Raw genomic sequence first — 14,425 nt, forward strand, 5'->3', positions numbered from 1 at the left:
TCTTCTGGTACCCCTACAATGCAAAAATTGTTCCATTTGGATTGGTCACATGGTTCTCTCAATATTCTATCATTCTTAGAGATCCTTTTTTCTCTCTGTGCATCAGCTTCTTTGTATCCCTGTTCTCTAATTTCTATTCCATTAATCGTCTCCTCGATTGTATCTAATCTTCTTGTAATACCCTCCATTGTGCTCTTCACCGATTAGATCTCTGACCGTAATTCATTCCTGAGTTACTGAATATCTTTCAGTACCTCCATGAGCATGTTAATGATTTTTATTTTGAACTCCCTTTCTGTAAGATTCTAAGGTCAATGTCCTTTAAGTCTTTCTCAGGAGTTGTATTCATAATTTTCCTCTGAACCAGGTTCCTTTGGCATTTCATATTTGTATATGGTGCCCTCTAGTGTCCAGAAGCTCTACTCTGTGGAGATGCTCGGTCCTAAAGCAATGTTGGGTGTCACAGAGGAGTGGTATTGGTGCCTGGCAGGAGGAGAGAGGTGTTTCCTGCTTCCCGGTCACTATGCTTGTCTCCACTACCTGAGCCAGTGGGCCAAGCACAGAGGTATAAGCCTCTATGCTTTGCATTTGTAGCTGCTGTAGACAGATCTTCCCTTTGGCTGGCCTAACACCAGGTTAGGGTTTGCCAGGTTGGTCTTGCTGGGAGAAAGGTGCAGTACGCTGTGGTATCACAGAGGAGGGTCCTTGGAGCTGTATAGGCAGCCAGGGAGCTGGAGCACCTGAAGACCGTGAAAGCTCCCAACCTGCTGGGCAGAGTGCACCTGGACAATTTTGTCTATCCATCCTTTCTCCTCAGCAGTAGGCTCTGTGCAGTCATTGGCCCTTTAGCAGCCCTCTTGCTAAGGGCTTCCTTGTTAGGACGTCTCTCACCCTGCCTGCCTTGCTTTTGTTCCAGAGCAGCCTGATATTGATCCCTGCTTTCCACAAGTGGCTGAAATCTCAGTCCCTCTAGGAATTCTGCCTGTCTTAGCTTCCCAATCCCCTAATCACGAGAGTATCATGAAAGCACCATGCAGTGTAGGTGTGTGCTACCAGAGGGAGCTAGGTGTTCAGCAGTCCCAGGCCTCCACTCCCTCCCTGCTCTGTTTCTCTTCCTCCCGCGGGTGAGCTGGGGTGGGGGATGGGCTCGGTTCCCGCCGGGCCATGGCTCTAGTACGTTACCCTGTTCCATGAGGGCTGCTCTTTTCTCCAGGTGTGTGCCGTCTGGCACAGTCCTCTTTCCTGTTGCTCTCTCAGGATTAGTTGTATCAATGATATTTTCATATTACATGTGTTTTTAGGAGGAAGCCTCTGTCTCACTTCTCATGCCACCATCTTTTTTTTTTTCAGCCTCTCAACAATATCTATTTTTTATATGGCATGTTCCAGGTCCTGTTAGGTGGTAGGGAAACAGTAATGATACAAAAGAGACCTGTTTCCTATTCTGATGGCATTTATATTCTAGGTAGGAAGGAGAGACATTAATCAAACATTCACACAACTGATGTAAAGTTGCAAGCTCTGAAGGATGAAATCATGTAAAGCGATGGTTTTAATTTAAAAGTTGTCAAAAAAGAGCAAACCTGCCTGTGATGTAATGTGAAGATAAATAATAGGGATTTGTGATTTATGCATAGAAAGATAGTATTAATGTAACAAACTTTTCAAGGAGTAAAGACTGGAAGGAAAGAAACCAAACATTAATATGTCATGCTGCCATCTTTAATCTCCTCCACTACCACTTTTCTAGGGCCTGAAGAAGTCTGCGTTCTCGCAGGAGGATGTCTTCCTGCCACAGTGTTTTTTGGTCTAGCATCTAAATAGTCTCTTGATGCACCTCCAGCTCAAGCTCCAGCTCCACCTCGCCTCCTCCTCCTCCTCCACAGCTGCCACCACCTAGACATCCGCCTCCTCCTCCATCCCCACATCTTCCACCTCATCCTCATCCTCCTCCACATCCACCTCCTTTTCCTCCTCCTCCACATCCTGCAGGGCTTTACTCTACAGGCTGGACTTGCTGTCAGGCAGGCGTTCCAGTGCATACAAGGGGTTGGATGTTTTGAGGGACCCTTCAGGCAAAGCAAATCCTCTACTCTGGTTTTCTTTGAGGCGGGCTCCAAGGGTTTCGCATTTTCCTCTTCTTCCTCATTCTTCCTCCTCAGACAAGAAAGGACATTACAGAAATCGTGGGAGCTGACACTGCTGTCCAGGCCCACCAGCCCCTCATGCATCTCGGCCCTGGAGCCCTCCTCCCGGGCTGGGGTCTCCCCTACACTGCCAGCCTGACCCTTCCTCTGTGGGTCTTTCCTCTCCAGGCTGGACTCACTGTCAGGCAGGCCTTCCTGTGAACAGAAAGGCTGTATGTTTTAGGAGCACCATGAGGCAAAGCAAATTCTTCTACTCTTGTCTTCTTTGACGTGAGCTCCAGACTTCCGCCTTGTCCTCTTCTTCCTCATTCTAACTCTTCAGACAAGAAAAGATGGGATGGAAATCCTGGTAGCTGAAGCCGCTGTACAGGACCACCAGCCCCTCAGGCGTCTCAGACCTGGAGCCCTCCTCCCAGAGTAGGTGCTCCCCAACACTGCCAGCCTGACTCTTCCCCTGCGATGCTTTTCTCTACAGGCTGGACTCGCTTTCAGGCAGGCCTTCCTATGTGCAAAACAGGCTGCATGTTTTGGGGGCCCCTTTAGGCAAAACAAATTCTTCTACTCTGGTCTTCTTTGAGGTGGGCTCCAAGACTTCCACCTTGTCCTCTTCTTCCTCATTCTCACTCTTTAGACAAGAAAAGATGGGATGGAAAACCTGTGACCAGAAGCCACTTTCCAGGCACAACAGCCCCGCAGGCGTCTCTGCCCTGGAGCCCTCCTCCCGGACTTGGGCCCCCCCCACACTGCCACCCTGACCCTTCCCCTGCGGGGCTTTGCTCTTCAGGCTGGACTTGCTGTCAGGCAGACATTCCTGTGCACAGAGGGGGCTGGAAGTTTTTGGTGGCTCCTCAGCCCAAGCAAATTCTTCTACTCTGGTCTTCTTTGAGGCGGGCTCTAAGACATCCGCCTTGTCCTGTTCTTCCTCATTCTTCCTCTTCATACAAGAAAAGATGGGATGGAAATCCTGGGAGCTGAATCTGCTGTGCAGGCTGAGCAGCCCCTCAGGGGTCTCGGACCTGGCGTCCTCCTCCTGCGCTGTGGGCTCCCCCACACAGCGAGCCTGACCCTTCACCTGTGGGGCTTTGCTTTCCAGGCTGGACTCAGTGTCAGGCAGGCGTTCCTGTTCACACCAGGGTCTGGATGTTTTGGTGGCCCCTTCCGGCAAAGCAAATTCTTCTACTCTAGTCTTCTTTCAGGTGGGCTCCAAGAATTCCAACGTGTCCTATTCTTTCTCATTCTTCCTCTTCAGACAACAAAAGTCAGGGTGGAAAACTGGGAGCTGAAGCCACTGTCCACGCCCACCAGCCCCTCATGTGTCTCGGCTCTGGAGCACTCCTCCCGGGCTGGGTGCTCCCCCACACTGCCAGCCTGACTCTTCCCCTGTGGGTCTTTGCTCTCCATGCTGGACTAGCTGTCAGGCCAGCAGTCCTGTGCACATGAGGCTGGATGTTTTGGGGGCCTCTTCAGCCAGAGCAAAGTCTTCTTCTCTGGTCTTCTTTGAGGTAGGCTCCTAGACTTCTGCCTTGTCCTGTTCTTCCTCATTCTTCCTCTTCAGACAAGAAAAGATGGGATGGAAAACCTGGGAGATGAAGCCGTGGTCCAGGCCCACCAGCCCCTCAGGCATCTTGGCCCTGGAACCCTTCTCCTGTTCTGGGGGCTCCCCACTCTGTGATCCTGACCCTTCCCCTGCGGGGCTTTGCTGTCCAGGCAGGACTCGCTCTCAGGCAGGCGTTCCTGTGCACAGAAGAGGCTGGATCTTTTGGGGGACCCTTCAGGCAAAACAAATTCTTGTACTCTGGTCTTTTTTGAGGCAGGCCTCAAGACTTCCCCCTTGTCCTTTTCTTCCTCAATCCTCCTCTTCAGGCATGAAGAGATGGGATGGAAATCCTGGGAGCTGAAGCCACTGTCCAGGCACAACACCCCCTCAGGCGTCTCGGCTCTGGAGCCCTCCTCCCGGGCTGGGGGCTCCCCCACAAGGAGAGCCTGACCCTACCCCTGCGAGGCATTGCTCTCCAGGCTGGACTCGCTGTCAGGCAGACATTCCTGTGCACACAATGGGCCCTTCATTCAAAGCAATTTCTTCTACTCTGGTTTTGAGGCGTGCTCCAAGACTTCCACTTTGGCCTCTTCTTCCTCATTCTTCCTCTTCAGACAAGAATAGATAGGATGGAAAAGCTGGGAACTGAAACCGGTGTCCAGGCCCAGCATCCCCTCTGGGGTCTCGGCCCTGGAACCCTTCTCCCGGGCTGTGGGCTCCCGCACATGATGATGCTGATGCTTCCCCTTCGGGTCTTTGCTCTCCAAGCTGGACTCGCTGTCAGGCAGGCCTTCCTGTGCACACAAGGGGCTGGATGTTTTGGGGGCTCCTTCAGGCAAAACAAATTCTTCTACTCTGGTTTTCTTTGAGGCGGACTCCAAGACTTCCACCTTGTCCTCTTCTTCCTCATTCTAACTCTTCAGACAAGAGAAGATGAGATGGAAATCCTGGGAGCTGAAGCCGCTGTCCAGGCCCTCCATCCCCTCAGGAGTCTCGGCCCTGGAACCCTCCTTCCTGGCTGGGGGCTCCCCCACACTGCCAGCCTGACCCTTCCCCTGCAGGGCTTTCCTCTCCAGGCAAGACTCGCTGTCAGGGAGGTGTTCTTGTACACACAAGGGGCTGGATGTTTTGGGGGCTCCTTCAGGCAAAGCAAATTCTTCTACTGTGGTCTACTTTGAGGCGGACTCCAACACTGCCAGATTGTCCTCTTTGTCCTCATTCTTCCTCTTCAGACAAGAAAAGGCATTCTAGAAACCCTGGGAGCTGAATCCGCTGTTCAAGACCACCAGACCCTCATGCATCTTGGCCCTGGAGCCCACCTCCCAGGCTGGGGGCTCCCCCACAGTGCAAGCCTGACCCTTCCCCTGCGGGGCTTTCCTCTCCAGGCTGGACTCGCTGTCAGGCAGGTGTTCGTGTGCACATAGGGGCTGGATGTTTTAAGAGCACCTTCAGGCAAAGCAAATTCTTCTACTCTGGTCTTCTTTGAGGGGGGCTCTAAGACTTTCGCATTGTCCTGTTCTTCCTCATTCTTCCTCTTCAGACAAGAAAAGTCAGGATGTAAAACCTGGGAGCTGAAGCCACTGTCCAGGCCCACCAGCCCCTCATGTGTCTTGGCCCTGGAGCCCTCCTCCTGGGCTGGGGTCTCCCCTACACTGCCAGCCTGACCCTTCCCCTGCGGGTCTTTCCTCTCCAGGCTGGACTCGCTGTCAGACAGGCGTTCCTTTGCAAACAAGGGCCTTTATGTCTTTGGTGTGTCTTCAGCAAAAGCAAATTCTTCTACTCTTGTCTTCTTGGAGGCGTGCTCCTAGACTTGCGCCTTGTCCTCCTCTTCTTCATTCTTCCTCTTCAGACAAGAAAAGACAAGATGGAAATCCTGGGAGGTAAAGCTGCTGTCCAGGCCCAGCATCCCCTCAGGGGTCTCGGCCCTGGAACCCTTCTCCCGGTCTGGGGGCACCCCCACACTGCGATGTTAACCCTTACCCTGTGGGCCATTGCTCTCCAGGCTGGACTGGCTGTCTGACAGCCGTTCCTGTGCACACATGGGGCTGGATGTTTTGGAGGCTCCTTCAGGCGAAGCAAATTTTTCTACTTTGGTCTTCTTTGAGGCGGACTCCAAATCTTCCACCTTGTCTTCTTCCTCAGTCTGAATCTTCAGACAAGAAAAGATGGGATGGAATTCCTGGGAGCAGACGCAGCTGTCCAGTTCCCCCAGCCCCTCCGGCATCTTGGCCCTGGAGCCCTCCTCCTGGGCTGGGTGCTCCCCCACACTGCGATCCTGACTCTTCCCCTTCGGGGCTTTGCTCCCCAGGCAGGCCTAGCTCTCAGGCAGGCATTCCTGTGCACAGAAGGGGCTGGATGTTTTGGGGGGCCCTTCAGGCAAAGCAAATTCTTCTACTCTGGTCTTCTTGGAGGCGGGGTCCAAGACTTCCGCCTTGTCCTCTTCTTCCTCATTCTAACTCTTCAGACAAGAAAAGACAGGATGGAAAACCTTGGAGCTAAAGCCCCTGTCAAAGCCCACCAGCCCCTCAGGCGTCTCGGCACTGGAGCACTCCTCCCAGGCTGGAGGCTCCCCCACACTGGGAGCCTGACCCTTCCCCTGCAGGGCTTTGCTCTACAGGCTGGACTCGCTGTCAGGCAGGCGTTCCTATGCACAAAAGGGGCTTGATGTTTTGGGGGCCCCTTCAGGCAAAGCAAATTCTTCTACTGTGGTCTTCTTTGAAGCAGGCTCTAAGACTTCTGCCGTGTCCCCTTCTTTATCATTCTAACTCTTCAGACAAGAAAAGATGGGATAGAAATCCTGGGAGCTGAAGCCGCTGTCCAGACCCAGCAGCCCCTCAGGCGTCTCGGCCCGGGAGCCCTCCTCCCGGGCTGGGGGCTCCCCCGCACTGCGATCCTGACCCTTCCACTGTGGGGCTTTGCTCTCCACACAGGACTCGCTCTCAAGCAGGTGTTCCTGTGCACAGAAGAGGCTGGATCTTTTGGGGGCCCTTCAGGCAAAGCGAATTCTTCTACGCTGGTGTTTTTTTTGAGGCAGGCTCCAAGAATTCCCCCTTGTCCTTTTCTTCCTCAATCTTCCTCTTCAGACATGAAGAGATGGGATGGAAATCCTGGGAGCTGAAGCTGCTGTCCAGGCCCTCCAGCCCCTCAGGCGTCTCGGCCCTGGAGCCCTCCTCCCGGGCTGGGGGCTCCCCCACACTGCCAGCCTGACCCTTTTTCCTCTGCGGGGCTTTGCTACCCAGGCTGGACTCACTGTCAGGCAGGCATTCTTGTGCACACAAGGGGCTGGATGTTTTGGGTGCCCCTTCGGGCAAAATCTTCCACTGTGGTCTGCTTTGAGGCAGGCTCCAAGACTTCCACCTTGTCCTCTTCTTCCTCATTTTAACTCTTCAGACAAGAGAAGATGAGATGGAAATCCTGGGAGCTGAAGCCGCTGTCCAGGCCCTCTAGCCCCTCAGGCGTCTCGGCCCTGGAATCCTCCTCCCGGGCTGGGCGTCCCCCACACACACTGCGAACCTGACCCTTCCCATACTGTGCTTTGCTCTCCAGGCCGGGCTCACTCTCAGGCAGGCGTTCCTGTGCCCATAAGGGGCTGGATGCTTTAGGAGCACCTTCAGGCAAAGCAAATTCCTCTACTCTGTTCTTCTTTCAGGCGGCCTCCAAGACTTCTGCCGTATCCCATGAGACAGCCACACCTCTTTTCATCTCTTCACGCTGGTCGATGCGTGCTGTTCCCAAGTGTGGTGGAAAGGAGTCTTTGGTAGAGCGGGAGGAAGCTTCCCGTTTCTCCCAGACCTCGGGTTGAGTCATCTCTTGAGGCCCAATACTAACAGTATCCGGAGGTAACTGAGGGATTCCTGGGAAAGGAAATTTCAGACATGAAAAAACTAGAATAAGTTTGTGAAGTCTGTAGGAGTTGAGATGGTGATGAGACTATTCCTATGTGGGCACATTGCCTGGAAGTATATACATATGTGAAATCACAAAATGCCATGAAATGAACATTTTATCTGAGGTATGTGTGTGGTGTGATTATGTGGGATCGAGGGTGTGGAGGTCTGTGTATGTTCTGGGACACACCTGGTGAGAGTTTCTGACATTGGTACGGGGTTGGTGAATGACGGTGTACATGTGTGTGTGGTGTCACAATACATGTGAACGGGGTGGTACGTGCTCTTATTGTGAAACAGTACATTTCCAAGAATAGAAGCCAAGCCCGTTAAACTGTATGCGTGTAGGGCAGGGCATCAGGAAGGAATTGGAGATCAGAAACCTGGGCTTATGACTGGCATCTGAAGAAGTGTGGGGGGAGGGGCAGCAGTCTTATAGCATTCCCCTAACCTACAGAATCTGATGCCATCTCTGGGTAGCTAGTGTCTGAATTGCTTGTTGGAGGTGTGAGAAATAGCCCCTTCCTACCTGTCCACCACACACAGACACACACACATACACACACATGTTGGAACTGATAGTACAACCAATCTGGTGTTCCAGCCCAGCCTTCCTCTGGCATGCTCGGCACACCCCTCAGGGTGTTTGTGATGGCGCTTCCCTTTCCCTGGCATGCTCTTCTGGGTGTCTGTGCATCTCTCCCCCAGGTCCTTGAATCTTTGTTCAGTTGTCACCTTCTCAGTGACCATTCCTCTCTCTTCTTAATAAAAATTTCAGCCCATCTATGCTGGCACTTTACATCTTTTTTTAAAAAATAGTATTTGTCATTTTAAAACTTACTGTATTACTTATTTGTGATTTTCACTGTCTTTATCTTCTCACTAGACTATAAGCTCCCTCGGGCAAGCATTTCACCTGTTTTTTTCATTGACGGATCTCCACTACCTAGAATAATACCTGGCATATGGCAGGTAATAAATCCATGTTTGTTGAATGACTAAATGTTTGAATACATCCTACTTTGTTCTTACCTCTCAATGAATCCCACCATGTTTTCCCTTAAGATATATTACCCACATGCATATCTCATTACTCCAACTAAATTGTGAGATCTCTATTTAAACTGTTTTCTCTTGCAACTTCTCTTCATGTACTTGTCCTATCAATTAGTGTCAATGTCTCCAAATACAATTGTGGACTTTTTTTTTTTTCAGTTACATATGTTTGCTTTTTGTATTCTCAAATTCTATTATTAGGTGCATATATACTTATGACCATATGACTCCTTGAGAAGACTGGAAGGACACTGAGAACACTATCAACCACTTGAGTTAGTCAGCATGTGTAGAACACTTTACTTAACGATACTAAAATGCACATTCTCTTCAACTACACATGAAACATTCACCAAGATAACTCCAAGTTGACTTACATGTATCGAACACTTTCGTTAATAATAGCAAACTAAACATTCTCTTCAGGTATACATGGAGACTTCACCAAAATAATTCATATTCTAGGCCACAAAACTAATCTTCACAAATTTGTAATGGCTGAAATAATACAAAGCATGTTTTCTGAACGTAATAGCGTTGAACTAGAACTTAATAAGAGAAAGACTCTAAATAATTAGAAATATATGCTAAATAATATTAAGACTGTAAATAAATAGAAATAAAAATGTTACACTTGTAAATAACCTATGGATCAAAGAAGGAATCATAAAGGAAGTTCTAAAGTATTCTGACTTAAATGAATAAAAACAACATATAAAAATATGTGTGCTATAGCTAAAAAAATGTGTACATAAGTACATATAAATACCTTTTTACAGAGAATAAATAGAAAGAAGTCTCACAACAATGATCTTAATTACCAACTTAAGAAATTATGAAAAGGGAAGCAAGTTAAACACAAAGGAAGCAGAAGGAAAGAAAGAAAGATATGAACAAAAATCAATGAAGTAGAAAACAGAGAAACAATAGAGACAAATCAATTAAAGTGTAATTTACAAAATTTTAGCTAGTCTGACCAAGAAAAATTAAAAAAGAGTGCAGCGATAACAATTGCCAATATCAGAAATGAAATAGAAGACTTTCCTACAGATCCTACAAAAATGAAAAGGTTAACAAGGAAATATTATGAAACCACTTTTTACCATAAAATTGAGAACTTAAATGAAATGGAAAAATTCCTGAGAGATCCAAACTTCCAAAGTGCACTTAAGAAGAAATATAGCCCAAGAATGCTGTAACTATTGAAAAAATTGTTTGTAGCTAAAAACTTCCAACAAAGAAAACACTTAGCCCATATGAGTTTGTTGGTGAATTTTATCAAACACTTAAGGAGGAGTTAATACCAATTTTAGAGGAATTTTTTTCAAAAAATGGAAGGGGGTGGAATATTTTCCAATTCATGTTATGAGGCCCATATTAACCTGATACCAAAACTAGACAAAGACATTACATGAAGAAAAGATCTACAGCCCAAATGTCTCTCATGGACATGGATACAAAAGTCCTCGGCAAAATATTAGCAAACCAAATCCAGTAATATATAAAAAAGATAACACCTAATGAACAAGTGGGGAATGCATTCAGCATCTGAAAATCAATGTAATTTGCCATATCAAGAGAATTGAAAGGAAGAATGATTATCTCAAAAGATGCAGAAAAAGCATTTTAACAAAATTAAATATATATCATAATAAAATCTTTCAGGAAACTAGATACTGAAAAATAGAGAAATCTGCTTACAACATCCTACTGCCTAAAGCCCTATACAATTTCTGTTGTTCATATGCCCTGTATAGTCCACTGGCTTCATACATTGGCATTCATTCATTCAGTGTGCTCAGTACCTACTATGTGGCAGGCACCATTCTAGGCAGTGGGGATACAGTTGTGAGCAAGATAATAGAAATTCTCTGCCCTCGTGGAGTTTACATTTTAGCAGATGAGTACAGCTCCTCAGAGCTCCCTGCACCCTCTGCTCACTGGTCTTTCATTTGAAATTCCTGTTCTTTCTGGCACAGGGCCTCTGAGGGACATGCTGGTGCCTCTCTCTGTAATTTTTCCCCTCCTGTCTATGTAACTCTTACTTATCTTTCAGATAGTACCTTAAGAGTCACTTCTGTTAGGAGGTCTTCCTTAATTTCCCCACCTGATGAAACTCCCCTTTTATACGATCTTCTGCTACGTACCTTCCTCCTTGTCATAGCCCTTACTGCACGATCGGTTGTGGGATACTGATTGACTTCTGAGTCCGCAATGGATAATCTGTTCTGTGAGGACAGGGGCTCTGTTTTCACTCAACGGTACCACTAGTGCCCAGGACAGAGTAGATGCTCAATCAATGTTAGTTAAAGGAGTGATTCTGTACCTTCATCCAAGACTTTATTAAATTTTGGCCTGGAACAGAATGAGAACTGTGACTAAGAACCTGCTTGGAAAATAGCATCCAAGGAAACATTGGGTAATTTATTAGATTCCACAGGAGGCTTTGGGAGATCTCAAGTTCAGCTTGTGTTCCCCTGCTCTGCTGACTATTCAAAAGGCAGATGAGGTCTGTTTTCTGCAACTAGATTTTGTGCATACTTGCAACCTTACCATACCTAGTCCCCGTCCTTTCACCTGTGAGATGTGGGGCTCCATCAGGCAATTGCCCAGATTCCTTCCAACCAGGACTTTGGAGCCAGACCTGGGGTTTGCACATCACCAGTGAGGATTCAGCTCAGTGAGGCTTCTGAGGCTGAGGTGTGATGCTGTGCCCACAGCTCCAGCTTCACCCGAATAGCCAAGGGAGGTGTTCACAGAGAGAGGCTGGGCAGAGCACTTTTCCAGGGGCAGGCCAGGGGGTGTGAGCAACAACAGTCAGGGAGCAAGAACAGGGGCCTTGATGCTCCGTGCCCTCCTCCCCCACCCAGGCCGCCCCCACAGGAACCAAACTGTGCATCTCAATCCGGAATTCAAGGAATGTGCCACAGCCTGAGAGGCACGCAGCAATCTTCAGGGAGGCAGGGAGGAGCACTGCTCCCTGTCAGAGGCCTGACAGTGCTAGGACTATGGTCCTGAGGGCCCTGCATCCCCTCCCACCCTCCGTGGGCCTCCTGCTGCAGCCTGATTATCAAAGGCTGCATTGTACACCGAGCAGACTTTGGTCCCTTGTGTGCCAGTGAGGAGGCAGAAGGGAGGACACTTTGGGAGGCTGTCCCCTTCCAGGGTGCCAGGAGCCATGCTACTCAAGCTGTATAGCAAAGCTCAGGCTGGAGGAAGACCCCCACAAAGGAGGGGCGTTTGCAGCGGACTGCCCCTATTACACACCTTGATTTTGTTATTCTCCATTATACTATTGGCTTTGCTTTTGCTTCCATTTTTGCCAAATACTAAAAAAAACCTTTGATAAGCAGCACAGAAAGGAGGAGAACATAACACGCAGGGGCCAGATGGCGATCTTGCCATAAAATACCAAAACTTACTGTTAGTCAAACATTGACCGCCCCATCTCCACTAAATAGGAATGCCCCCCCTTTTTTATTACAATGCTAATGAAACTAGTGATGGGGTGTTTTATAGAAATAGAGTTATGAGAAAATATTGAATAGAATAACCTTGTCTGACACTTAATCCATCTTCTCATGTTTTCTTCTATTTGCTACTTCTACAACTTCTCTTCTTCCTTCCTAATTACAGCCATTTACTAAAATTCGTGCCTTATATGTGAAATTACCAAATACCATAATTTTTCAAGAAGTAAAGATACCTCAAGACAAGTGCTGGGCCTGGAAGCCACAGGGCATAAATCTGCAAAGAAGTGAAAAACTAACCTTTTCAAAGAACATTACTTCTCTCTCACTTACCAGCTTTACATCTCCCTGTATGGCCCCAGAAGACGGCTGGTTAGCCAGAGACGGGTAAGATTCCTCAAGGGAGGAACAACCTAAGACAGGCACAGTCGCAGGGGGGCCGTCAGGTGAGAAAATGGGGGCCAACAGAGGTGAGGCTTAGAACCTCACCCCCCCAGTGTTGAGAGAAATTGTCTGCGCCCGTGGGTGTTTTGTTGCCCTTGTCCAGCTTGGATTAATACCTAGTCTATAGGCACAGACCTGACCATCTATGCTTGCCCTCTTACAGCACTAAATCATGCTTTCTATCTTTATCTTGCATCTACCTCCTACATCAGCATTTTACTAGAAACGTAAAGGAGAAAATGTGAGATTCACATGCAAAGTATAAAAATCAGATGAATAATCATACACATATTTGACTTGATTGTTTATAGTTTAAGGTTTGTAGTTAAAACAGAACCAGTTTCTATGATATGAATGCCCTTGCATTGTTCACCATGTAAGAACTTGTTTAGTCCCTGCAGTAGTGGAGTCATGCAGACCTGTGTATTCTGTGTCAGGGAGATTTTGGTATCCATACAGAAGAAAGAGAAATGTAAATAAGAAGGAGAAATTTAGTTTGCTGCCTACTGTGCCCTATAAAGGGGTGTATGGTGAAGATATGAGTTTATGATTTTAGATTGATTATAAATTTATTAAAGCCTCTAAGAATATTTTTGTGGGAAAGAATCCTAGCTAACTGTGTCAGTAGGTGACCTGTATTTCACCATGAGTTGATAGACTCCATAGTCACTGCTACATACTGCACGCTCCTGTGGTCACATGCACTACTCAGAAACCGCTTTGCATAGAAACAAGAAACACAATAGAGTACATGTTGCTAGGAAAAGTTTTGGTCAAGGAACAGAAAAAGATCACCTGTCTAACACTTGACCAACCATGAATAGATTAGAAAGAAAAAGAGGGAAAAAAGCTTGCCTGTACCTATTAATTAACTGCCTATACCAATTAATCAACAGAACAATAAAAAATAATCATATCCTTGTGCAAAATGGTATAAATAAAGCTGACGTTGGCATTTTGTCGAGAGACCACCTCCATCTGACTCTGTGTCCTGTCTCTCCGTGCACTGACTCTGTCTCATCCTTTTGGGCTTCACACCCCCCAACCCCGCTGGAGCTGGACTCTGGCAATTGGCGCCCAACGTGGGGCTCAAAAGGTAAGATTGTCTGTGGGGACAGATAGGATCTTGCACCAGGGTGCTGCAGACCCCTTTGTCCAACGAGACAAAGTGAGAAAGGGCAAGGAATCCAGAAGCTATGGGCCGTACTGAATCTAAAGAAAGAGGAGTCTTCCATCAGTGTAGTGGGATGCTGTGGAATCATTACTTGTCTTCTCTGTATATACTGCCTTAGGGAATCCCCAATTTTAAGGGCATATATATAATGCTTTTGTATTTGCATTTCATAGCAATAGCAGGGAAGCCATACAAGTTGGTTATTAGCAGGTGAATGAACAAAATCCCATCAGAACTGTAGCTTACACCTAAGTGAACAGTTTTACACACAAACACACAAATCTATTAAAATTGTCTTGAGGTTACAAAAAAAAAAAGCTGAAGAGGTCAGATGAATGAGGCAGAAGGACAAATGAGGCAGAGAGATTCAAAGCATGAGAAGGGTTTGATGTGCATGCATTTTTCCCTTGCTTGTTCCATAAGCAAGGTCTGCCTTTGCTGCCTTTGAAGATGGAGGGGGCCACAAGCCAAGGAATTCTAGTGGTCTCTAGAAGGTAACAACACTTGGCCAGTAGCCAGCAGGAAACAGGGAATTTCATTCAATAACATTAAGGAACTAGAATCTGCCAACCACCTGAATAAGTCTGGAAGTACAATTCTTTCCAGAGTTTACTGATGCGCGCTTCACTGGCTGACAGCTTTATTTCAGCATTGTGAAACCCTGATGGAAGGACCTACCCAAGTTCAGCCTGGACATCTGATCTATAGAA

At 47.5% G+C, this 14,425-nt stretch overlaps 1 protein-coding gene across 1 annotated transcript in view; it reads left to right on the forward strand.

Annotated features, from left to right (window-relative positions):
* LOC140850296 (uncharacterized) overlaps positions 1-14,032 on the forward strand; it is a 69,048-nt gene extending 55,016 nt beyond the window's left edge. Inside the window, exon 6 of the mRNA XM_073240033.1 lies at positions 7,334-14,032. Within this exon, the coding sequence (XP_073096134.1) occupies positions 7,334-7,486 (153 nt within the window). The 3' untranslated portion in view covers positions 7,487-14,032. The remainder of the gene's footprint in view (positions 1-7,333) is intronic.
* Positions 14,033-14,425: the final 393 nt, after the last annotated feature.

This window comes from Manis javanica, chromosome 7, assembly GCF_040802235.1.
Source record: "Manis javanica isolate MJ-LG chromosome 7, MJ_LKY, whole genome shotgun sequence".
NCBI classification, from domain to species: domain Eukaryota; kingdom Metazoa; phylum Chordata; class Mammalia; order Pholidota; family Manidae; genus Manis; species Manis javanica.